Source organism: Centrocercus urophasianus, unplaced genomic scaffold (assembly GCF_019232065.1).
Source record: "Centrocercus urophasianus isolate 14NV4802_14NV808 unplaced genomic scaffold, USGS_Curo_1.0 seq_39, whole genome shotgun sequence".
Classification (NCBI taxonomy): Eukaryota; Metazoa; Chordata; class Aves; order Galliformes; family Phasianidae; genus Centrocercus; species Centrocercus urophasianus.
Genome location: NW_024884966.1, coordinates 3,230,002 through 3,256,060, shown reverse-complemented (window position 1 = coordinate 3,256,060; position 26,059 = coordinate 3,230,002). Strand labels below are relative to the sequence as shown.

At 50.2% G+C, this 26,059-nt stretch overlaps 2 protein-coding genes across 2 annotated transcripts; both read left to right on the top strand.

Moving 5' to 3' along the window:
- Positions 1–317: 317 nt before the first annotated feature.
- On the top strand, positions 318–13,991 carry MCM3 (minichromosome maintenance complex component 3). The gene is made up of 18 exons (XM_042832627.1): positions 318–433; positions 1,315–1,735; positions 1,902–2,014; positions 2,903–3,111; positions 3,757–3,887; positions 4,372–4,610; positions 4,889–4,997; positions 5,601–5,754; positions 6,007–6,138; positions 6,561–6,769; positions 7,158–7,332; positions 7,787–7,913; positions 8,252–8,402; positions 8,643–8,783; positions 9,218–9,321; positions 9,576–9,658; positions 9,791–9,866; positions 13,004–13,991. Exons 2-18 carry the CDS (start codon positions 1,655–1,657, stop codon positions 13,200–13,202), a joined length of 2,433 nt encoding a protein of 810 aa, XP_042688561.1. The 5' UTR covers positions 318–433; positions 1,315–1,654; the 3' UTR covers positions 13,203–13,991.
- Positions 13,992–19,923: 5,932 nt separating this feature from the next.
- LOC122167829 (interleukin-17F-like) lies at positions 19,924–22,220 on the top strand. Its single transcript, XM_042832684.1, has 3 exons — positions 19,924–19,950; positions 20,763–21,007; positions 21,815–22,220. Exons 1-3 carry the CDS (start codon positions 19,924–19,926, stop codon positions 22,050–22,052), a joined length of 510 nt encoding a protein of 169 aa, XP_042688618.1. The 3' UTR covers positions 22,053–22,220.
- The last annotated feature ends 3,839 nt before the right edge of the window (positions 22,221–26,059 follow it).

The window sequence follows — 26,059 nt, the reverse complement described above, 5'->3', positions numbered from 1 at the left end:
ACCCGTGATTTTTCTGGGCTTTCATTCATTTCCCTGTGAGCTCTGCAGCCCTTGCTCTGCATGCATTGAGGTGTCTGATTCCGGTTTATTGTTATCCATTGCAAATCTGGAGTTTCTGGATCTACGACAGGGAGAGCTGCCTCTGCTGCAGCCTCCATCCCCTGGCCTTCCCTGCCCGTTTTAATGAATTATTCACACGGCGGTGGCTGGGCTGAGGCAGTTGCTATAGGGCAGGCTCATGAATAACAACAGGCGGATATTTTTAGCCCTAACTCTTATTACCGTGCTGCCCTTTGTTCGCAGTTAGCTCTGTGTTTTCAGCAGGAGGAACCCTGCAACACTGCTTAGGGCTGGGACTCCCTTTGGACTGACACATTACCACTTCCTTCCCAGTTTATGGGATGGCCATCTGCATTCTCCTCGCTAAGATCTGGTGAGTGGGGCTGGGGGCTTTTTGTCACTCCTCTCTGCTGTCCCCACTCTGTCACCTGCAATGAAATTCATAACATCACAGAATGGCCTGAATGGTTTGCAAAGGCCCACAGTGCTCATCCGGTTCCAACCCCCTGCTGCGTGCAGGGTCGCCAACCAGCAGCCCAGGCTGCCCAGAGCCACATCCAGCCTGGAAACAAGGTGAAAGAATCTAGCAGAAGCAGGATGCGCCTCTAGGAGGATTGGTCCTAAAGCAGCCACATCAGTTAATAACGGGATTTCCGATCACTTTAGGGGGATCTGGTGCAGATACACTGAAGGAGAAGGGGAAAAAGGGCAGCGATTGCTTCCTGCAGCTCAGAGCTGCTCCCTCTGCCGAGCCTTTGGCATGGCTGAATATTTACAAATGGTTTTAGCTCAGATGCCATCAGGTGACGCAGCCCTGCTCGGGTGCCTGCTGGGACTCACAGTTTGTTCAGCATTCTCGTTATTGTTCTACTTCTAGCCATACTTTGGATAGTTATTAAGGGTCATAGATATCCTTAATGCCCAGGTTGCCCAAGGAGGCTGTGGATGCCCCATCCCTGCAGGCATTCAAGGCCAGGCTGGATGTGGCTCTGGGCAGCCTGGGCTGCTGGTTGGTGACCTGCACTCAGCAGGGGTTGGAACTGGATGAGCGCTGTGGGCCTTTGCAACCCAGGCCGTGCTGTGATTCTATGATCCGCTTTGCTACCGCAGCTACAAGGGAAAACAGTCACCGGTCATTGTGCTTTGGGGCAGCAACAACCTAGAACCTGGGTCTATCCCCACATCCAATGGTGAGATGAAATTAAAAATGAATGCACTAATGAATATTCTCAATCCCGCCTCTGACGCCCACAGCTGACGGGAGCTCTGATTCCAGATCCCCGCCCCCAGCCCTTGCGGGGAGCGCTGCCCTCCGCGCCACCCCTCCGCCTCCTCCGCGCTGATTGGCTGCCGCTGCTGCTCGTCAAGTCCCGCGACTTCCCCTTTGCTTCCCATTGGCCGACTCCCGGCGGCGCCGCCCAATGAGGAGCGGAACTCCACCCCCGCGGTGGCGGGAAAACGCTCGGTTTTGGCGCCAAAGGAGGTGTGTGGAGCCCGTTTTGATCGGGGCCGGCGTTTGGGGTCGCCGCCGGGGGTCTCTTAGGATCCATTCGGGATCCCGGTTCCCGCCTGTTTGCTACCGCCTCCTGGCACCATGGCAGCCCCGGAGGGCGGGTTGGACGACGCGGAGCTGCGAGAAGCTCAGCGGGATTACCTGGATTTCCTGGACGATGAGGTGAGGAGCGGGGCGTTCTGCGGGCTGCGTCCTGCCCTAGTTAACACCCAGTGCCGGGTATGGCTTCACCACCGAAGCCCCAGCCGGAGCCCGTGGTTCTGGGATTGCTTTTTCCCCAGGGAGGAAATGGCTGTGTGAAACTGAGGGTTGTGTTGTCACTGTGCAGGAAGATCAAGGGGTTTATCACGGCAAAGTACGCGACATGATCAGCGACAACCAGAACCGCCTGCTGGTCAACATCAACGACCTGCGGAGGAGGAACGAGAAGAGAGCCAGCCGGTGAGTGGAACCGGGGGGTGGCAGGGCAGCTGGGGGTCGCTGTGCCATCCAGCCCTTCCATGCTTGCAATTGGCAAAACCTGGGTGTTGGAGTCCTTAGAGGGAGCTGCGGTTGTTTGCATGGTGTGAGGCGGCTCAGCTTTTAGGGTTCTGGGGTCTTTTTGCACGATGAGAGGTGACAGCCTCAACACGGAGGTTTTTTGGGTTGGATTTTGGAAGAATGGTGATGCAGTGGCACAGCAGCCCAGGCAGGGTGGTGGGATCCACCCATGGAGGTGTTCCAGAACCATGGAGATGTGGCAGTGAGGGACACAGTGGGCATGGTGAGGTCGGCTGGGGTTGGACTGGGTGCTTGCAGAGGTACATCACAGAATGGTTGGGTTGGAAGGGACCTCAAGGATCACAAAGCTCCAACCTCCCACCACAGGCAGGGCCACCAACCTCCACATTTCATAGCAGCCCAGGCTGCCCAGGGCCCCATCCAACCTGGCCTTGAACACCTCCAGGGATGGACGGGGCATCCACAGCCTCTCTGGGCAGCTGTTCCAGCACCTCACCGCTCTCATAGCAAAGAACTTCCCCCTGACATCCAACATAAACCTTCCCTCCCTCAATTTCAAACCATTTCCTCTTGTCCTACTGCTATCTACCCTTTCCAAGACTTTATTTCCACCCTTAATTTCCTGTTGGTTTTCAGATATAATTGTGCTTGTTCACCATCTGGCTCTTGGTTTCTTTGAGCCGTGGGTTTCTTTTTCAGTAATACTCCCAATACTCTTTCAGAGTACATGGAAGCATTTGGAAGAGCTTTCTTAGAGCTGCCCATGGGGATGGCAGAAGGGGTTGCCAGCAAGGTGCAGCTCTCAACCATCACCTCTCTCTGTTGCAGGCTTTTGAACAACGCCTTTGAGGAGCTCATCGCCTTCCAACGTGCTCTGAAGGACTTTGTTGCCTCTGTTGATGCCACCTATGCCAAGCAGTATGAGGACTTCTATATTGGGCTGGAGGGCAGCTTTGGTTCCAAGCACGTCTCGCCACGGACGCTGACTGCCTGCTTCCTGAGCTGCATCGTTTGTGTGGAGGGCATCGTGACAAAGTGTGAGCCTGGGGGCAGGTTGGGGTGCTGGGCAGGGTGAGGAGCAGGGGGTCGGGGTGTTCTGTACAGCAGGAGTCCTCCAGGACCAATGGCAGGACAACTGAAATGAGGGTAACAGGGGACTTGTCAAAAGATTGGAATTTTGGGAACTCTGCAGACCTTGTATCACAGAATCATGGAATGGCCTGGGTTGCAAAGGCCCACAGTGCTCATCCAGTTCCAACCCCCTGCTGTGTGCAGGTCACCAACCAGCAGCCCAGGCTGCCCAGAGCCACATCCAGCCTGGCCTTGAATGCCTGCAGGAATGGGGCATCCACAGCCTCCTTGGGCAACCTGTTCCAGTGCCTCACCACCCTCTGGGGGAAAAACTTCCTCCTCATATCCAACCTAAACCTCCCCTGCCTCAGTTTCAAACCATTCCCCCTTGCCCCATCACCATCCACCCTCACAAACAGCCATATCTCCTCCTGTTTATAAGCTCCCTTCCAGTCCTGGAAGGCCAGAATGAGGTCTCCCCGGTGCCTTCTCTTGCCACTCTGGTTGCCAGCACTTGTGTCCTGCACAAGTAGTGGATATCTTTTTGGTGTTTCATGGTGACAAATAGGCAGGCCTTTTCTGCCCCTAACTCTGCTTTCTTCCAAACCCAGGCTCTCTGATTCGTCCTAAGGTTGTCCGGAGTGTCCATTATTGCCCAGCCACCAAGAAGACTATTGAGCGCCGATACACAGACTTGACATCCCTGGATGCTTTCCCTTCCAGTTCTGTCTACCCTACAAAGGTGAGGTGAAGCAGCCTCATACAGGGGATATCTGCAGGTTCCTCTGAGGAGAACGTGCTGGCTCACAGATCAGCCTGATCAGCTGGTGGTTGGCATGCTTGTATGTGGCAAGGGAATTGAAACTAGGTTGTTTTTAGGGTTTCTTCCAACCCAAACCATTCTAGCATCCCATGGGTGCTGCCCTGAAGGGTGCATGGACCCTTGTGTGCAGGGATTGCCCCGTGCTTGGGAATGGAGGAAGGCTGAACCTAAGCTGTGTCTGTGCTGCACATGCATTCTTCTGCACGGCCTGCCTGCGGTTTTTGGAGAGCTCTAATGTAGCAGTGCTGGGTGCTGACAGCACCCATGGGGAGCTGTATTGCTGATGAACCCCAGGATCTGGAAGTCCTGGTAAAGCAATCCTTTGCAGCACTCTTGTGTGTGCCGTGTGATGCTTTCTTCCCATTGCTGCTAATTTCTTTATTGCTTTGCCTTCCTCCTTAAGGATGAGGAGAATAACCCCCTGGAGACAGAGTTTGGCCTCTCAGTCTACAAAGACCATCAGACCATCTCCATCCAGGAGATGCCTGAGAAGGCACCAGCAGGGCAGCTGCCACGCTCAGTGGATGTCATTCTGGATGATGACCTGGTGGACAAAGTGAAGCCTGGAGATCGCATCCAGGTGGTCGGGACGTATCGCTGCCTGCCAGGAAAGAAAGGAGGTTACACGTCGGGGACATTCAGGTGAGCCTTCTGTTGGCTTGAAGGACGATGTCAGCCCTGCCACTCCTTTTTAGCAGGGTCCCATTCTGGAAGATGAGATGTAGGGCAGGCTGGATGGGGCTGTGAACAACCTGGTCTGGAGGGAGGGTCTGCCTATAGTAGGAGGTTGGGACTGGATGATCTTAAAGGTCCCTTCCAACCCAAAACGTCCCACGATTCTATGAATTCCTGCTGTTGTTACGGTGACCCTGAAGGTTCTGTAGGCTTCACAGACATGATCATGGCTGTCACTTTTCCAGGACTATCCTCATTGCCTGCCATATCAAGCAGATGAGCAAAGATGCTCGGCCTCTCTACTCTGCTACTGATGTGGCCAAGATCAAGAGGTTCAGCAGGAATCGCTCTAAGGTATTTGCATAGGTCTTATTTCTAAGCTCACCTTCCATGATTTTCCACTTGCTTCCTCTGCATTTTCTACATAGTTTTTGTCAATTTCTGTGATGTGTGTGTATATACATATATATATTTATTACACATATGTAGCTGTAGCAGAGTTTCTTGATGGCTCTGCTGTTGTGCACAGCTGTTGAAATGGAGCTCAGGCTGGGCTGTGTGTGCCTCAACTGCTCGCTGGTTGTCAGAGAAGCTCCTCTGCAAAATTCTACTTTTCCTCCTCAAACCTAAGAACAGAATTAGATGACAGCCTGGATTTCTGAAAGGAAATAAAGCAAAATGCTGGGGGAGGGGATGGGGGTCTGCCCCAGCCTGGTCCTGTGTTCAGATCTTTGTTCTTGTGGGCTTTGTTGCTTCCAGTGCTTGTGAGGTGGTGTAGGACTTCAGAGCTGCATTGAAAGAATATTCCAACTATCTTTTCCCATCTAAATAATCTTTATCAGTGTAGTTCTGTGATAGGAATAAGTTTCTTTTTTGATGCTGAAATGGGCTTGTGAAGAATTGCTCCTTGTTCTTCGGGCCACTCACAGGATATGTGCTTTGCTTCTTCTGCCTTAGGATATCTTTGACCAGCTGGCCAGATCCCTGGCACCCAGCATCCACGGGCACGAGTTCATCAAGAAGGCCCTTCTGTGCATGCTGCTTGGAGGGGTGGAGAAGGTCCTGGAGAACGGGAGCCGCATCCGAGGAGACATCAACATCTTGCTGATAGGTGGGATTTTGTCATCTCCAAGGACAGAGGCAGCTGAGGCTGGGCTGTGGGAGTGAGCTGAGGCTGTTCAAATGGAATTTCCACGTTGCCTCTTCTCCTGTCACCATACAAAACCCCGGCTCCATCTTCTTGCCATCAGGTTGATGGAGAACACGATCCAGTCCCCTTTTCTGAAAGCTGAACAAACCCAATTCTTAGTCACTTGTATTCATTTCCCTGCTGATGTGGTTTGCTAAATCTTCTCTCTTTCAGGAGACCCTTCTGTGGCCAAATCCCAGCTGCTGCGCTATGTGCTGAGCACTGCTCCCCGTGCCATTGGCACTACTGGCAGGGGCTCCTCTGGTGTTGGCTTGACTGCTGCTGTCACCACCGACCAAGAAACCGGTAAGGGATGTGCTGGTTGCCAGTGGGAGTTGGTGGAGGGACAGCAGTTAATCCCTGGGATGGACTCTGCAAGGTTCAGGACTGTTTGTCATAGAATCATAGAATGCCCTGGGTTGAAAAGGATCATCCAGTTCCAACCCCTGCTGTGTGCAGGTCACCAACCAGCAGCCCAGGCTGCCCAGAGCCACATCCAGCCTGGCCTTGAATGCCTGCAGGGATGGGGCATCCACAGCCTCCTTGGGCAACCTGTTGCAGTCCCACACCACCCTCTGGGGGAAAAACTGCCTCCCAAAGTGGGCATCCCTGAGACTGAGGGCGATGATCCTCCTCCCAGGGATGCTGCTGCAGTGGAAGGAGCCAGCAGGAGATTCTCAGAGCCGTTGAACATCAGTGACCTTCTTTTCTCCACCCTCCCATCTCAGGTGAACGGCGTCTGGAAGCGGGGGCCATGGTGTTGGCTGACAGGGGTGTGGTGTGCATCGATGAGTTTGACAAGATGTCTGACATCGACCGCACGGCCATCCACGAGGTGATGGAGCAGGGCCGTGTCACCATCGCCAAGGCCGGCATCCACGCTCGCCTCAACTCCCGCTGCAGCGTCCTGGCAGCTGCCAACCCCGTCTATGGCCGGGTGAGTGCTAGGGTTTGCTGCTCCCCTCTGTGTGGAGGCCTGCTAGGAGCTGTCCTTGGAAATGATAAAATCCAAAGAATCTCCTAGATTTGATTCTTAGTGGAACTGAGGTGCGGGAAGAACTTGGTTTGCTTGGCTACTGCTGCTGCTTGTGGTTATTGTGAAGGCTGTGTGTGTCCTGTCCAACGTGGCCTTGAACACTCCCAGGGATGGGGTGTAAAATAGCATTTACTCCTTCAGCAGGCTGTGCTTAGCATGGTGTCTTTTGGTGTTCAGCTGTCTGTGCATTTCCTTGAAGGCCTAGCTTGAAAGGTTCTTTCCACCTTCCCTAGCAACCAGCAGTGACCCATGAGAATCTCTTGTAATCCCTTTCTTCAACCTCTTGTAGTACGACCAATACAAGACGCCCATGGAGAACATTGGCCTGCAGGACTCCTTGCTCTCCCGTTTTGACCTGCTGTTCATCATGCTGGACCAGATGGACTCTGAGCAGGACAGGGAGATCTCGGATCACGTCCTGCGAATGCACCGCTACCGCAACCCCAATGAGCAGGATGGGGATGGTGAGTTCCTCTGGCTGTCTAGAAAGCCCAGGAGTTACAGGTTTTCTTTGGCTGTAGTTGCTTTCCTTTCCCTTGGAGCAAGAAGGGTAAAGCCCCTAGTCTGGACCTGAGGGCAGGGGGGGTTGAAACTAGATGATTGTTATGGTCCTTTCCAACCCAGGCCGTTCTATCATTCCCTTGTCCTCAGTGGGACCTTGAACACTGCTGAACTGTAAAGCATAGAGCATCCATCTCTCCTCTGTAGCTGGTGCCCATCTGTCCTGGGCAGCTGTGGTTGGGGTGATGGGGAAGTAGATAGGGGTGGGCTCCTTCCACTGTGACACAACTCCAGACTTCTCAGGTTGTCACTTGTTAGCGGCTCTTTGGGTTCAGTTGTCCATGGCTTTGCTGAGTGCTGCCAGTAGGTGGCTGTGAGAAGCTAAAATCCTGTTCTTGGCAACCTTCCCCTCTCCAGCCATGCCCCTGGGCAGCGCCGTGGAGATCCTGGCTACGGATGACCCTGATTTTGCACAGGAGGAGGAACAGGAGCTCCAAGTGTATGAGAAACACGATGAGCTCCTGCATGGGCCCAACCGCCGCAGGTGAGTCTCCTGTCCCTTGTGCCATGTAACTCTCTGGGGGTTTCCACGGTGATGAGCTGATGCTAAAATGCTCTGGATTTGGCTGGAGCATCGGGGTGCTGGCTCATTGCTGCCGACAGTGATGCTGTAGATTGTCCACAGCGAGGTGTGTGGGTGGGCTGCTAAGGGAGCCTGCTTTGGGTACGCTGTTCTCAAATGCCAGGCAGGTGGGAGAAAATCTGGAGCACAATTCTGGATGCCCCTAAGAGTAGCACTCTCCCTGAGTGCAGCCTGCACGTGCTCTCTGCTTGTCCCCTGTGCTCCCCTCAAGGACACGGGCATGTGTGCATCCCCTGCAGGGAGAAGATCGTCAGCATGGAGTTCATGAGGAAGTACATCCACGTGGCAAAAATGATCAAGCCTGTCTTGACCCAGGAATCAGCAGATTACATAGCAGAGGAATACTCACGCCTGCGCAGCCAGAACCAGATGAACTCAGACATTGCCAGGGTGAGCTCCATCTTCTCTCTAATCACACCAGGAGGAAAACCGAGGCACACGCTCCTCTTTAACATTACAGGTGCTTTCCTCCCACAATCAGAGTGGTTGAGGTTGGAAGGGAGCTGTGGATGTGAGCTCCTGGTGTTGCAGCAAAGTGGGGTGAACCAGATGCTGATGTGAATGCTACAGTGGGGGTCCAGCACAGTCTCATGGGCTCCAGTGTCTCACCACCATCTTTCTCCTTTGCAGACCTCCCCAGTCACAGCCCGTACCTTGGAGACATTGATCCGCCTCTCCACGGCCCATGCTAAGGCCAGGATGAACAAGACTATTGATCTGCAGGATGCAGAGGCAGCTTTGGAGCTGGTGCAGTTTGCCTACTTCAAAAAGGTGGGGGAAAGGAGGTGGGGTCCCAAAGGTTTCATTGAAAAGATCAGGCACTATTGAGGCACTCAAGTATCACTGGGAAGCTTTGGCAGTGCAAAATAAGAGGCGTTGTAGGAGGTTGTTGAGCCCCTCAGCTCACAGCAGGTGTGTGTGGATGAAGCTGGGGGGGATGGGTTGTGTGCAGTGGACAGGTTTGCTTTGGGAGCCCAATGGGAGTGGTGCTCTGGGAGGGGGCAGAGAGGTGGGGCACCTGCCTGTCTTGAAATCAGGCCAAGTCCTGCTTGCTGGTCTTCATAGAATCATAGAATGGGCTGGGTTGAAAAGGACTTCAGAGGTCATCTAATTTCAAACCCCTGCTATGTGCAGGGTCATCAACCACCAGACCAGGCTGCCCAGAGCCACATCCAGCCTGAACTTGAATGCAATGTCTTGTGCAGGTGCTGGAAAAGGAGAAGAAGCGCAAAAAGCAGGTGGAGGATGACTCAGAGAAGGAGGAGGAGGAGGAGGAGACGCAGCCTGAGAAGGAGGGCAGGAAGCAAAGGTAGTCATGGCATGCCTTGGGGAGGTACTTGTGTTAAATCCAGTGGGTCTCCTGGACAACACTTGTAATGCTGGAGCCTCTAGGCTCCCAAATTTCAGGTTTTGTGGCCAAGTGGTGGTGGACGAGCTCTGGGCTTACCCACAAGCTGCAGCTGCCCTGCCTTCTGTTGGCCAGATAATTTCAGGAGCCCTGGGGATGTCTCCTGAGGTCTATACATTGGTGGATCAGAGCTGATCTCTTCTTCCCCCACCCAGGAGGAAGAAGGCACGCACAGAAGGCGAGGAGGAATCCTACGATCCCTATGACTTCAGTGACACTGAGCAGGAGATGCCAGAGGGTGAGTCAGGGGTTTCACTGGCATCACCTGAGTTTGGCATCACCCATGCCATCCAAAAAGGCCACCTGCTTTTGTGTGTACTGCCTGGCTCTTTAAGGAAGCAGGCTGAAGCAACTTCTCTTTCTCTTCCAGTCCAGGCACATACTCCCAAGACACCTGAAGCCTCGGCTACTGGGGAAGCAAAGAAGCCAGAGTTGTCTGACCCACGGTGAGTGGGGGCTGGAAAAGCAGCAGGAGGATGTTAGTCCTTCCCTGCTCCACAGTGACCCATATAGCTCAATAGTGATCCAATAAGAACTCCTTACAGACCCCATAGAGCTCCATAGTGACCCTATAACATTTCCTTTATGACCCCATAGCATTTTATAGTGACTCTATAGAGATCCATGATGGTACGTTCATAGTTGAATTATGACCCCTTAAGTGTAACCCATAAAAGTTCCATGGTTACAACAAAATAGCTCCGTTATGACCATAAGAACTCCATATTGAGCCCACAAAAGTTCTATTATGACCCCATAGAGCTACATAGTAATCCTTGAGCTGTTCCACTGTGACACCATCACAGTTCCCTTGTGACCCCATAGAGCTTCTTAGGGCCCCCAGAACAGTTCCATAGACACCCCACGGAGATCCATAGTGACCCCATGGAGCTTCCTAGTGACCCCATAATGGTTCCCTTGTGACCCCATAGAGCTCTGTAGGTTCCACGTAACAGATCTATTACGACCTCAAAAAGCTCCATAGTGACCCCATAGAGCTGCAGCGTGACCCCATAGCAGTTCCATTATGACACATCAGAGCTCCATACTGTTGACCTAGGGCTCCATAGAGACGCCATAGAGTTTCCTGTTGACCCTGGAACAGTTCAGTTATGACGCCATGGAGCCCCAAATCCTGATCCCTGAGCTGTTCCATTGTGACATTATCACAGTTGCCATGTGACCCCATGAAGCTTCTTAGGGACCTGAGGACAGTTCCATAGACACCCCATGGAGTTCCATAGTGACCCTATAGAGCTGCCATAGTGATTCGAAAACAGTTCCATTATGACCCCATGGAGCTCCATAGTAATCCCTGAGCTGTTGCATTGTGACCCCATGACAGTTCCCTTGTGACCCAATGGAGTTTCATAAGGACTTCAGAACAGTTCCATAGACACCCCATGGAGTTCCGTAGTGACCCCATAGAGCTGCCTGGTGACCCCATAATAGTTCCCTTGTGACCCCATGGATCTTCTTAGGGACCTGAGAACAGTTCCATTATGACCCCATGGAGTTCCATAGTAATCCCTGAGTTGTTGCATTTTGACCCCATAACAATTCCCTTGTGACCCCATGGAGCTTCTTAGGGACTTCAAAACAGTTCCATAGACACCCCATGGAGATCCATAGATACACCATAAACTGCCTAGTGAGCCCATAATAGTTCCCTTGTGACCCCATGGAGCTCCTCAGGTTCCACATAACAGATCTATTACGACCTCAAAGAGCTCCATAGTGACCCCATGAAAGTTCCACTATGACCCCATGGAGCTCCATGGTGATCCCATACAAGTTCCCTTGTTACCCCATTACAGTTCCCTTAGGACCGTAAGAGTTCCATAGTGATGCCATAGAGCTGCATAGTGACACAATAGAGCTGCAGAGTGACCCCATCACAGTTCCCTTGTGACCCCATGGAGCTCCGTAGGTTCCACATAATAGATGTATGATGACCCCACAGAGTAGCATAGTGACCCCATAAAGCTCCATAGTGACCCCATAAAAGTTCCATTGTTACCCCTTAACAGCTACTTCATGACCATATAGAGCTCCATAGTGACCCCACGGAGCTCCATGGTGACCCCATTCATGTTCTCACCCCAGAAGAGCTCCATTCTGACCATAAGAGCTCCATAGTGATGCCATCGAGCTCCATGTGGCCCCATACCAGTTCCATCCTGACCCCATGGAACTCTATATTGACCCCGTTGGAGCCCCAATATGACCCCATAGAGCTCCATAGTGACACCATACAGCTGCACAGTGCCCCCAAAACAGTTGCATCGTGACCCCACTGAGCTTCTTAGTCTCCTAATCGTAATTCTTTGGAGACTCCATGGAGGTGCAAAGTGCCCCTATAACAGGAGCATGATGAGCACATAGCAGCTCCATGGTGACCCCGTCGAGCTCCATGGTGACCCCATAACAGTTCCGTTATGACCCCATGGAGCCCCAAATCCTGATCCCTGAGCTGTTCCGTTGTGACCCCATTACAATTCCCTTCTGACCCCATGGAGCTTCTTAGGGCCCTGAGAACAGTTCTATAGCCACCCCATGGAGTTCCGTAGTGACCCCATAGAGCTGCCTGGTGACCCCATGATAGTTCCCTTGTGACCCCATAGAGCTGCCTAGTGACCCGAAAACAGTTCCATACAGCTGCCTATTGACCCCATCACAGTTCCTTCGTGACCCCATAGAGATTCTTAGGTACTTCAAAACAGTTCCATAGACACCCCATGCAGTTCCATAGTGTCCCCATGTAGCTCCGTCGTGACCCCACAGAGGTCCATGGTGACCCCACTAAAGTTTCCTCATGATGGCAAAAGAGCTCTATAGTGACACTATAAAAGTTCCTTTGTAAACCCATTAAGGTTTCATTATGACCCCATAGAAGTTCATTATGACCCCATAGAAGTTCATAGGGACCCCGTAACTGTTCCATTATGACCCCATGGAGCTCGATAGTGATCCCATAGACGTTCCATTGTTACCCCATAACAGTTCTCTTATGACCATAAGAGTTCCATAGTGACCCCATTCAGCTCCTTAGTGACCCTTTTAAAGTTCCACTGTGACCCCATGGAGGTCCATAGTGACCCCATAACAGTCCATAGTGTTCCATTATGATCCCATTACTGCTCCATTGTTACACCCTAATGGCTCCATTGTGACCATGAGAGCTCCATAGTGACCCCATAGAGCTCTAAAGTGGCCTGTCAGAGCTCCTTGGTGACCCCAGAACAGTGCCACCATGACCTTATCAGAGCTGCTTAGTAATCCCTGAACTGTTTCATTGTTACCCCTTGGCAGTTCCACTGTGACCCCATAAAGCTCCATAGGTTCCTTGTGACTGATCTATGATGACCTTTTAAGAGCTCCATAGTGAGCCCATAACAGTTCCTTTATGACCCGATAAAGCTCCGTATAGGGCTGTATTTTGGGCAGCAGGTGTTCACGTCTGCTGGACTGCAGGTGTTGTGCTTGGCGGTGCTGGAGCTGGTTCTGGGCTGGGATGTGGTTAGTTACCAAGGGAGGGGAAGCTGCTGGTGTTGGTCTTTGATGGAGATGACTTCTCACGCAGGTTGAAAGCCTTCAAGGCCGCCTTGCTGGAGGTCTTCAAGTCTTCCCACGCTCAGTCTGTGGGCCTGAAGAGCGTGATGGAGTCCATCAACCGTGACAACCCTGAGCCCTTCTCGCTTGCCGAAGTGAAGTTGGCGTTGGCCCACATGCAAGATGACAACCAGATCATGGTGTCTGATGACATCATCTTCCTAATCTGAGCCTCGAGGAGGAGGAGGAGCCCAAATTTTACCTTCACCTCTCCTGAATGCTTCATCTGGCTGTGCTGAACTTCGGGAAGCACTTTACTGGCTGTGAAGCTCTCTCACTTGCCACCTCTGAACTGGAGTATTTGGGAAGAAGTTTGGTTCTGCACATAGTCAAAAGGAAGAATTAATGTGCAAGTTACTGATCTGCTTGATGTGTTTTTTAGCTGTGACCTGGGTTATGTGCAAGCTCAGGTTGGTTTTACTCAAGGCTAGTTTGTCTTCGTGCAGCAGGACTCCCTGTGGCAGGCTTTTGCCCTTATAAATCTTTCTTTTCTCCCCATCTGGGGGCTTTCCAGGCTGGGAGGAGCCTCTTCCCTCCCAGCTTTTCTTACTGTTTAATTAAAACAAAAACATGGGTTTAAGCATTCAATAGCAGCACTAGTAAGAAGAAATATGGGGGGAGGTGGAAGGAAGGAGGGGATGAGGGAAGTTGGAGATGGAATTCTCCTCCAAACCAACATGCTGCCATGGTCAGGGAGGGTTTTCAAGAAAACTGAAATCACAGGTTAACCCGCAGCCAGAGCTGGTGAAGGTTTGGGATGTTAAAATTCCATTATTTTGTGTTTGTTTTTATTTTGGTGAATTTGAGGTTAAGCTTTGGAGAAGGCCCTGAGCAGCACAGACTCTTTCTATTCTCCTTGCCAGGATATCTGCACCGCTCAAGTGCCCTTATTTGTGTCAGTGACACCATCAGTGTTAACTTGCATAATAAAACCTGTCTGTAGATAACATTTGGTCCCATTGCTCCTGTGACTTAGTGCTGACTTGGACCTAAGCTGTTCCTGCTTAGCATATATATGCCCCATCCATCCCTGGAGGTGTTCAAGGCCAGGTTGGATGGGGCTCTGGGCAGCCTGGGCTGCTGTAAGTGTGGAGCTTGGTGGCCCTGCCTGTGGCAGGGGGTTGGAGTTTGATGATCCTTGAGGTCCCTTCCAACCCAACCATTCTGTGATTCTATGATCACATCTGAGATGTGGCCACCTGGGTCCAATTAAACCACTGCACCAGAGAACCTTGGCTGTGCTTGGGAGGAGCACTGGCTTTTATGTCTTTTCTTGTCCATTTTCACCCCTTGGAAGCACCCAGCCAGCTTTTCTCTCCTGGAAATTTCCCCAGTGCTCTAAGAAACGTCCCTGGTCATTTCTGTTGCTCCTGTTTTGCCTTGCTGTAATACCGGGGTTATTTCCATCTCTTCATCTCCCCCACTTCTTGAGTTTTGGAGGATCTCTGTAGGTCACAGCATTGCATCAGTGAGGTTTTTATAGAGCTGCCTCCCCTTCTTCAGATGCTCAGGCCTCCATTTCCCTGTCCTTACTGCTGCATTGCTGCTAGCAGTGCATCCCCCATTACAAGTCACCAGAGGGAGCTCCAAGGTAGAGAAATCTGCTTCGTTGGACCCTCCCACAGCCTACAGAGGAAACTCAAGTCAAGGTCTTGGCTCTACCCGACATTCAAAATGGGGGAAGGTATTGAGGACTGTCTGTTGGAAACAGGCTTGTTCGTTTTATAATAATAACTAGGGAAACAACAAGGAGATTCCATTTCATAGAATTATCATAGAATGGCCTGGGTTGAGAAGGCCCACAACGCTCCTCCAGCTCCAACCCCCTGCTGTGTGCAGGTCACCAACCAGCAGCCCAGGCTGCCCAGAGCCACATCCAGCCTGGCCTTGAATGCCTGCAGGGATGGGGCATCCACAGCCTCCTTGGGCAACCTGTTCCAGTGCCTCACCACCCTCTGGGGGAAAAACTTCCTCCTCATATCCAACCTAAACCTCCCTTGTCTCAGTTCAAAGTTTATTCGTTTGGTTTAGTTCATTTGTGGCTTTCATTCTTGCTAATTTACAAGAACTCACCAAAAATTACGTTGGTTGCTCAAGTTGGACTCGTTGGCCCTGAGACCTGATGAGCACTGATTCAGGTAGAGGTGTTGCTGTGCTGGGGCTGAGAAAGAGGTGGCAGATGCACTAAGCTCGTTTTCATGACCCTTTGCAGCCCAATTTTCTGCATCACAGAGGAAACAGTGCACAGGGTGCAAAAATCCCCCCTGTTTCTGTAACCCTCTTGTCTCATCACCTCTACTTTGGCAATGTGACGACATTCCAAGACAGCCCATGCTATCTCTGGGGTCTGACTTAGAGAAGACCTACAAGGCATCGATGTGTGTTTGTGGGCAGAGTGACCTACATTATCTAAGAGCCTGAATGTGAGTGAGAGGTTGCAGGGCTTTCCCCAGGGTGGCCCTGATGATGTGCTGATTGGAACTTCTCTATGGGAGAGAAACAGGCTACCAGGCAGATTGTGTCAGCGGGACCATGAGCGGCACCTGAGCTTAGCATAATTCTGCAAAACAGGTAGAAGCATCGCTTTCAGCTTCTACTGGGAAATGGGAACTGTAATATTTAGAGGAGCATCGTGCTTCCAACAAGATTCAAGGTTACAGGTAATAATAATGAGGTCTCAGGGCCAGTGAGTCCAACTTGGGCAACCAGCGCACTTGGCCTCACCCACTGCCTGTTGTCTCCTCTTGAGCTTTGGCCCTAACGCTTTTCCTGCTCTCATCCATCTCCACGATGGATGGGAGTGAGGGCAGGAGACTCAGTGCTGGTCCTGATCCATGTTTTGGGGTTAGTGACCCAATACAGAATGCCTGGATTCCCTAGCATCATGTGTGATGGCAGCAGGGCTGGGCTGTGCCCCAGACACAAACGCAGTGTTGAGTCATAGAATCCTTAGAGTTGGAAGGGACCTCTGAAGTCTATTCAGAAATCTCTTTAGTCCAACTGCCCTGCAATGAACAGGGACACCACAGCTGGATCAGGTTGCCCAGGGCCTGATCCAGCTTCACCTTGAAAGTCTCCATGGATGGGGCATCAACCACATCTCTGTGCAACCTGTGCCAGTGCCCTCACTGTAAAAGACTTTTTCCTTATATCTAAACAGGTCCTGCACCCAAGTAGTGCTCTGATGTCTTATTTATTGTGCCTTAATGTTGTTTCAAGCCCTCAGCCACCTGGCTTTGGACAGGATTACTGCTGCTAGAGATGTAATATTCAGTTTGCCTGTTGGCTGAAGGATGGCTGAGCGCCAAGCAGCAGCAGCACCGAATCCCTGCCTCTCACTCAACCCACAGCCCTGTCCAAAGTGTGAAGCCAAGATGAATGTGGGACATGAAAGTGAGGTTGGCCATCACTTGTAGAATACAAAGGTTCTGCCGGCCCCTGCAAGGCTGATGACACAGCACTGTGGCTGCTGGCGTGTCGGAGCAGGACGTGCTGATGGCCCCATTCTGAGGTTTTTGTTGCCAGCACCTGTGGCACGCTCGGCCAACCACATTTCCTCTCAAAATTTGCTCTTTCCAGTTCACATCTCTGGGCTGTGGTCGGCAGTTTGGTCATTGAATGTCAGCAAACCCAACCAGGGCAAGCATGGGTGTGTAGCATCAGCTTTGAAAGCAGGAGGTAGGTGACTTAATGGTGTGGCATACAGCAAAGGGGAAAACCTGGGGTTGCCAGAAAGGCAGGAGAATGAGCTGGAGGTTCTTGTTCTCCAGCCACCCTGCAGAACTCAGTTCTGACATATTCAGTGCTGAGATCTGCATGGAGATGATACCATTTCAGTCCCAGTGTCTGTCTTGGGCTACAGAAGGTCTTCTGATGTGCTACAGCTGAGCTGGATCATCTGTCCCCAAATGTTGCCTTTGCTCAAAATGAGAATCATTGAGAATTGCCTCTTTGGCCCATCCATCTCAATGGCAGCATTCCCACTTCCAAAGCAGAATGTGTTCACACTATTGAAGACTGAGTTCTGTGCCCAGCGTTTGCTCCTCTAAGTGTAAAGGTTTTTGAGTGCTTCTGCTTTCTGCTCCTTTGTTCTGCATCTCTCTGGCGCCTCGTGTGTGGAATGAGATTTGGGGTTTTAAGCTGAAATATTCAGAGGAGCTTAAAAGGATGTGGCTCCTCTCCTATGAGGAAAGGCTGAGGGAACTGGGCTTGTTTAGCTTGGACAAGAGAAGGCTCCGGGGGGACCTCATGGTGGCCTTGCAGTACTTGAAGGGAGCGTAGAAACAGGAGGGGAAAATGGCTGCTTGTGAGGGTGGATGGTGATGGGACAAGGGGGAATGGTTTTAAACTGAGACAGGGGAGGTTGAGGTTGGATATGAGGAGGAAGTTTTTCCCCCAGAGGGTGGTGAGGCACTGGCACAGGTTGCCCAAGGAGGCTGTGGATGCCCCATCCCTGCAGGCATTCAAGGCCAGGCTGGATGTGGCTCTGGGCAGCCTGGGCTGCTGGTTGGTGACCTGCACACAGCAGGGGGTTGGAACTGGATGAGCATTGTGGGCCTTTGCAACCCAGGCCATTCCATGATTCTGTGGTCCAAATGCGCTCTGAAAACAGCCAAGTTGCATGGCTGAAGTCCCAGCAATGTCATTAAAACCTTCACCAAATGTGTAATTAATCCTACAGTGCATTTTTTTTTTTTTAATCACATATCAAGTGTAGAAAATCTATTGTACATGCAATGAAAAAAAATCTGATTTCCAAGCCTCCATCCCCTATCCCTGCTCTGAGCCCTTGAAACACAGGAACAAATAGGGGTTTTTTTTTGTTGTTGGTAGTTGCTTGTGAGATAATCTTTTCCTCCTTTGTAGTGATCCATGTTAGGTGACCTCTTTTTGATTTCTGTGAACTGCAGCTGAAGGTAACTTTAGTCATAGGAAATTTCTGATCAAGGAAGGAATCCTCCCTGAAGGTGTGAGCTGCTGAAGACAGAAGATATGAGTGGAAAGTGGTGGTGAGGGCTAATAACCCAGCAGTCGGTGTGGTAATGGCGCTGCTTCATCACCTGTGGCAATTTCCACTTACCCTCACACCTGCACGATCCGCTCATGGCGATGCTCTTTTCCTTCCACAGCAAAGCTGACATTGAGGGGGAAAAAAAAGGGGGTTCCTTGCTGGGCTATAGAAATGGGTTTTTTGGTAACTTTACCACCTTTTGGTCTTCCACGCTCCATGTCTCAGTGATGCATTAATGAATATACTGGTAAGAACAGTCAGAATGGGAATGCGTGTCGTGAAATGGATGTTACCTGACGTGAACTTAACCTGAAATACAAACAGCTTCTGGGAGATGAGTTGCTGGTTTCTGAACCGCCCGTAGATCAGACCACAGAATGGTTACAACATCTTGAAGTGACATAACGTGTCGGGCAGTGAAGATTTCTGCCAGTCACACGAACAGAGGTGGCAGAGCAAGGAGTGGGTCAGCTCCTGCTGGCTTGGCAATGCCACCAGTCTGTCAGCAGCTCCTGATTGACCTCCGTGATCCAGAGGACTGAAGACAAATCTGAGCGGTGCATCCTGTGCTTCCATGCTCTTCTTTCAGCTCGGCTGCAGAAGAGGCTTCTCCTGGGCTGTTCCTGCACAGGCCCTGTGATGAGACTATTTGCACGGACTCCTTTGGCAATAAAAATAGCTTTCATTCCAAAATCCCACCGTGCATCTGAGAGCTGAGGGTGCTTCTAGGGAAACAGCACATCCACTGGCTTTTCCCCTCCGCTCTGTGATGCTCTGCTGCTTCATGGGCAGCACAGTCCTTCCTCCTGCTTGTTTTCATGCTTCTGGTCTCTAGTTACAAAACGGGGAGCAATTGGTTTGTGATTAAAAGCTGTTATCCTCTAAGAGCATGGTGGAGCGGTGTCAGGTGGAAGAACTCCAACAGTGCAATGCCAATGGAGCCCCAAACACAGCTCCTCCATCTGGCACAGGAGGATGGTCAGCCCAGGTCTGGGCGTGAGCTCCAGTAGTGGAGTCAATGGGGGAGGCATTGGGGCTTCACTGTGACACACTGGGAAGAAAGCCTTGGCATCGGGCAAGATTAGCTATGGGATGACTGGGGTAAGAGCAAAGGTGGGGAAAGAAAAGGATCAGAATGGATCAGTGAAGAAGAAACACTGAGAGTCTATAGGGGGGCTGTAAGAAAGAAGGGGGGACAGACTTCAGTGGGGTCTGTTGTGACAGGACAGGGGGAATGGTTTCAAACCAGGAGAAGGGAGATTTATCATGGATATAAAGAAAAAGTTTTTTACAGTGAAGGTGGTGAGCAGTGACACAGGTTGTGCAGTGAGGCAGTGGATGTCCCTGCAGACAGCCAAGGTCAGGGGATGGGCTGTGAGCACTGGTGGAGCTGTGGGTGTCCCTGTTCAGTGCAGGGAGTGGGACAGGTGGCCTTGAAGGCTCCCTTCCAGCTCAAACCATCCTATGACATACACGTTTGTGGTGAGAGAACATTAATATTAGAAAGCAAGGAAGGAAGGGGGAAAAAAAGCTGTGTGAACGTTTGTTTGATGTTTTTTTTTTTTAAACTCTTTTTCTGCTTGTATCTCTTATCTGCCTAAATACACAGCATTGGTTGATTTGGGATTCTGATGACATATCTGCCCTCCCATTTCTTTGGTAGACGGAAGGAAGTGGGCTAGGAAATGAAATATCAGCTCCTAACCTTGGGTCAGGTTAGTGATTTTATGCTGCAATGGGAAGGCTGATAGTGCTTGAACTTCACTATAAATAGGAGACCACGGCTGGCTGTGAGAGACACGGACTGAAAGGGGTCTGAGAGAAAGAAAACCCGTGTGCTCCATCACTGCGTGCACTCACCTGAAGCAGAAGAGGCTGCAATGGCTTTTGCCAGCTATGCTGCACTGGTAAGTGTTTGTATTTGGTGTAAGGACTCTGTCCTGAGTGTTTGGAAGTGGGTATGGTTCACATCTCCAGCATGTGACCGTCCTGGATTGGGAGGCAAGGGAGTGTTTGCATCTGTAAGAGCAGCGTTGCTATTGCTGGTAGGGGGTTGAGCCATGCAGGCTTTTTTTTTAAGGCAACTCACCATCAAAACAATACCATCAGAAACAGCTGAAAAGAGAAATGGAGGAGGCACTACGAAATGAATACCTGTGCATTTAAATTCCTGCCTCGGTGGTATTCGCAGCACTGTCAGCTCTTAAGGTACTCCTAAAAGCTTTGCATATCTGTCTTCATCCAGAAGAATGGTAGAAAACTCTCCGATTTCACCAAGAAAAGGGTTATTTCCAGCAGGCGTCTCCTAGGTGGCTGACATTTCCTGGTCTGGAGAAGTATATGTCTTACACTGGCAGGTAAGCTTAGGTTGGTTTAGTTCTTTGCCCACCTTGTAGAGACGTTTGACACTGAAGGAGGAGGATGCTTTGCAGCTTGTGGGAGAGATGCCCTACTTGGTGCAGCGCCAGCTGTGAATCAGAATTTGAATCAGAATTTAGCATCCGTTACGCTGAGCATTGTTCAAATCTTACTCTGTTTTTTCCTGCTGATGCATCTCACCCAAACACAAGTGTGCAGATCTGCTGCCCAGTGCTGATTCGCAGCAACGAAGGAACGCAGGATGCTAGTTCCTTGGTCCATCGATGGATGGTCCAGCCACCATTCCTTGTGCTCTCTCGTGGCTGAACAGACACAGTGATGACAACTTTCCCTCTCCCAGCTCAGGTCTCTGCTTTTGGTGCTGGTTTTAGCACTCGCTGTAAGGAGCTCGCCCCGTGGGAAGGTCGTTCATCCTCGACCCAGGAAGGTTGGTGGCTCTGAGAGGCTGAGTGAAGACTGCCCAAACCAAAAGGATCCCAACTTCCCGACGATGGTGAAAGTTGACATTCGCATTGGCAGCTCTGATCCTGCCTCCAGGGTGGTCCATGATATCAGGAACCGGTCTCTCACTCCTTGGAATTACAGGTAATTCTATAGGTGTAATTTGAACAATAATGGCCATGATGCACAGTTGTCTTTTGGGCTGAAAAAACGTCTCCTTCTCAGCGTATGCCCAGAGTCTTGTGAATATTGAAAGCTCCTCTTGACACACACTTTCATTTTGGTGTTGGGTGAATAAACTGCAGTGCAGAGGGACATCGTTGGGTGGTTTCTAATTAACATGTCAGTCGATAGTTCCTTTAGAAAAAGAAGAATGTCAGTACATTGCAGTTTTATGTTTTCCTAACTGAAAGAAATTTCTGAATACTGAAATTAAAACAAGCAAACATGAATGGTCCATTTGCTATCAGATATTTATTTCAACCAGCCGTTCATCAGCTCCATTCACCTGCTGATGAACCATATGGCAGCGTTAACTTCCCAGGATTGATTCCAATTGTAGCAAAGCATTTAAAGAAATGTTAAGGATTTGGAAGTTCTTTGGCTTTGTGTCATAGTGGGTAAATGGTATGGAGCTTTAGGCTGGATGTCAGGGGGAAGTTCTGTGCTGTGAGAGTGGTGAGGTGCTGGAACAGCTGCCCAGAGAGGCTGTGATGCCCCGTTCATCCCTGGAGGTGTTCAAGGCCAGGTTGGATGGGGCCCTGGGCAGCCTGGGCTGCTGTGAAATGTGGAGGTTGGTGGCCCTGCATGGCACAGAGGGTTTGGAGCTTCATGATCCTTGAGATCCCTTCCAACCCAACCATTCTGTGATTCTGGAGGCAAAAAAGAAGAGCCTACCAAGGCACAAGAACATAGCAAACATATCAAACCCTTTTGTGTCCCTATGCCCAGGCTCGATGAGGACCCCGACCGCTTCCCCCGGGTGATAGCTGATGCTGAGTGCCGCCTCTTGGGCTGCTTGAACTCACTGGGGCAAGAGGACCGCAGCCTCAACTCCATCCCCATCACACAGGAGATCCTCGTCCTCCGGAGAGAGCAGCAGGGCTGCCAGCCCACCTACCGCCTGGAGAAGAAGCTGATCACCGTGGGCTGCACATGTGCTGCTCCAGTCATCCAGCACCAATCCTAGCAGGGATCAGCAGCTGGTGCAATGCAGGGAGGAAGAACTGTCCCCTATGAACACCTCTGAGGAGAAATCCCAGTCACCCACCTTGCATCCAGCGTGACTTTTCTGAATCTGGGCGAATTAACTCCTGAGATACTGATTCTTGCTGTAGTTCATTTATAGAGTTCAGCATGGGAATCACCATCTGATGGTGATTTGATCACCTATTGCTGGAGGGGAGAAAGGGAAACATTCATATTTCTATTTATATCTTCTATTTATGACTGTATTTATGAGTCAAAATATCCAAAAACTGGTGCATGTTTACCTGTATTTATTCAGTAATTTATCAGCATAATAAAACTTGTATTTTATTTAAAAGAATGTTGTGTGGTAAAAATGAAAGCAGGAACAGAGTAGACTGAGTTTGTACTGCAGTGGCATTGCAAGATTTCAGCAAAGCTAATGAGAACTTGCATTCTAATCAGAGGAAGGGATGAGAAAAAGAGTTGGAAGCAGAGAAGTGAGGCTACACAGGCAGTGCTGGAGGAGCTGGAAATGGAAATGATGGGATGGTGGGAAGAACAGTATGTAATGTTGCCTTGAAGAGTGGCGGCTGAAATTTGGGTTGGAGTCCAGCCTGGTTCACATGAGCTCAGAAAATCTGTCCTTCCAAACAATCATCCTTAAGAATTTCCTTCAACTCCACCAGCTAGGTGGTTGGCTGAGCAGAAATTCAGGGAAATGTGCAGATCTGGATTCGTCTCACTGCTCGTTATCCAACCTGGCCTTGAAGCTGTGGGTGAGGAACCCTCCATATCAAGAGAATAAGCAAGAAACCCCTCTGCAGGGCTCTTTGCTGTTGAGCATTTTTGTTTCTTCCCCTGAGCAGCTCGTGTCATCGTTAGGTCCACCCGTATCCTTTCATGCTTGACTTTCAAGCAGCATACACTCCCTGGGAGCCCACTTAAGCCAGTTAAACAACCCATGGGCAGCACGATGGAGAAACCATCTCATTCAATTACAAGCACTTGTACTCATTTGTGGCAGCAGCTGTTTCATTATGACCACCAAGCCCTTCATGTGGTGGGGAGCAATCCCACAGAGGCGTTCTCTGTATGCACTTGCTCAACTCCAGCACTGCTCTTCCAGTAACCGCTGACCAGGAAATCACAATCTGGCACCCAGCTCTTGCTGGTGACCTATTTCTCTCCCTGTCAACAGGCCTAACCTGTGGGATTGTCCTCGTTTGTTTTGTGGAGAGAAAACGAGCCTGATGCTCTTTCTCTACTCATAATTGTGTTGGCATTGGGTTCATGGCAGCTGAATGGGTGAACTCTCCTGTGTCAACCACTCTACCCTAAGATTTGTTCTAATAGGAGGAATGGTGAAGCAGCTAATTAAGGAAATTCAAAAGCAATTAACTAAGGAATTAAGGAAGTTAATTGTGGACCTCAGCCATAGGTCACAGAATCACAGAATGGCCAGGTTTGGAGGTTTAGGTCATGAGGGTTGGTTGGTTTAGGTCATGAGGCTTTGGCTCCAGCTGCTACCAACTACAGACCACACATCTGTCAGTAAGGCATGCACTGTGGGGATTGTTTCTAAATAAATCCAGCAGCAAAGCTTATTTCCTTCTAATGGCATCGTTCTTAGAGAGCCGTTTTGCAGCTGCTGGCTTTTAAGGTGAGGTAGGTTGGCTTTGATTCCCAGCAATCTAAGAACATGCCAAACGAGATCAGTGCTTCCTGTAAGCAGCACAGTCATCTCACCACCAAGAGCAGATGATACACTTTGAAGCTGAGGACCAGATTTTGCTAACAGCTCTACCTATTTTTCTTGCTGGCAGCAATCCACTCCTTTAGTCAGTGCACCCGTCTCAGTGCTGGGTCAGTCGTCGTCTCTACTCTCAGCACAGCTGTGGATCTGGCTCTGAAATTGAGCTTAGGGCAGCCTTTAGGGACTTGGTTATTGTGCCAGGAGGACAAGGCACAGCTGTAGGCATAGAAGCAGTTCCACAGTGTGTCCTCATATCCCACTGGGCTAAGCAACCCATGCTAACAGGTTGGTGTCTGAGCTTTTCCTTTCTGCTCTCTTGCTCACCTCTCTCTAACCTCCTTTTGCTGTCCTTTTGCTTGCCCTTGGCTGTGCCCAGCTGGGAGCTCGATCTGGGGAGCAGCTTTCATGACATGGTGAAGGAAGCATGAACAACATTGTTTTAGCACAGAGGCACAGCAGCCCAGTCAAAGCCTCTTCCCAAATCTGTGCTGCGAGGTATTTTCCTGCTGGTGTGATCCAGGCTTCTCTGGGCCATTAACAACAGGCAGAGGTTCTTGGTCTTGCAGCCCTTTTGAAAACCTCCAAGTTTAGTTGTTGCTCAAAACCTCTACTTTTAAAAGGCAACAGAAATTAAATACATGAAAAATACAGATGTTGCAGCCTTAAGGGTTCAGGGGACAAACGGGGAGCTGTGCCAGCTGTTTTCTTAGTGAACCAGAGGAGCAGTAACTTGAAAATCCAGGAACAGTCATGGCTTGCTGGGAATTAGAACTAACAGGCAAAGTTCTGAGGGATGAACACTTTGCTCACCAGTCCTTTGGGTATCTACAGTTTGGTGCCAACACAGTGAATAGAGATGAGGAGATGACTTTCCACACCAGCTGTGGGTCCAGGCCGTGCTGCAAGGTGACCGGAGAGATCCAGAACAGAAACTGCACCCATGTCCCCATCACAGGACGAAATGTGAGACGTGCCCTCGATCTCCCCTCCTTGCCCCTTAACCTTCTTCTTCTTCCTCTGACATTTTTCCTCTCTCATGCTATTTTTTAACGTATGCTTTAGAAGACTTTAGGTGAGGGGGCCAAGATGATAGCTTCTACAGCACGGTTCCATTTCTGCTTTTTGCCATTATTTTTTTTGGCCCTTTCTTAATTTTCCTAGCAAGAAATCTAGCCTAGTCTTTCTTCTTTTCTTTTTTGTAACTCTGTAATATTAATAATATCCCTGTTGCTCTTTGGGGTCATGTACCAAACAGGTTCTACTCAGCTGTGTCTGGATGTAGCTTTCTAGAAGTGAATTTTGATGGTTTTACTCTCACGTACAAAGAGTTACATTTCTGTTTTATTTCCATCCTTACTAAGCACAGTTTGTTTGTATCAAGGTCAAGATTCCTTGTTTCAGTAAGCCAGCAGAGATGGTTTATCTTCTCTCTCAGTTGCCGCTATTATTTTTTCTCTTTTCCTTTTCTTTCAGACTTCTGAAATCTGCACTATGCTCACTTATCTTGGTCCCCTTCTCATAGAAATGCTTGCCAGAGTGTTGAATCTGTCATCTTTCACAGGCATCTGGCATCTTTGTGTCTTGATTTGATAACGGGCACCAATAAGCATGGATATCTCATCATTTGCCACACAGATCACAGAATCACATGAGTCATAGAATAGTCTGGGTTGGAAGGGACCACAGTGATCATCTAGTTCCAACCTCCTGCCATGGACAGGGTTGGCACCCACTAAATCAGGCTGTGGAGGGCCCCGTCCAGCCTGGTCTTGAACATCTCCAGGGATGGGGCACAGCTCTCTGGGCAGCACTATCAGGGCCTCACTGCCCTTTTAGTGAAAGATTTCCCCCTGACATGCACAGAGAAACTAAGGGACTGATGAGATGACCTTGTGATAAGGCGCCTTTGTTTGGAATTACTCTTCACCATTGGATCTAAACCAGTGGATTTAGTAACACAGAGAAAGATGTCTTAGGTGATGATGCCAGAAATTTCTGAGGGAACTGAACTCACAATAGGATTGAAAACAGTCTTCCACCCAAATGAATCCAGGTAATGACTCCCAGGGATGGAATACATCCCTTACAAGGACAGGCTGAGGGAGCTGGGGCTGTGCAGCCTGGAGAAAAGAAGACTCTGAGGGCACCTGATAGTGGCCTTTCAGTATCTAAAGGGGAGCTACAGGAAAGAAGGGACAGACTCCTCAGCAGGGCCTGTGATGATAGGATAAGGGAAAACGGTTTCAAGTTCA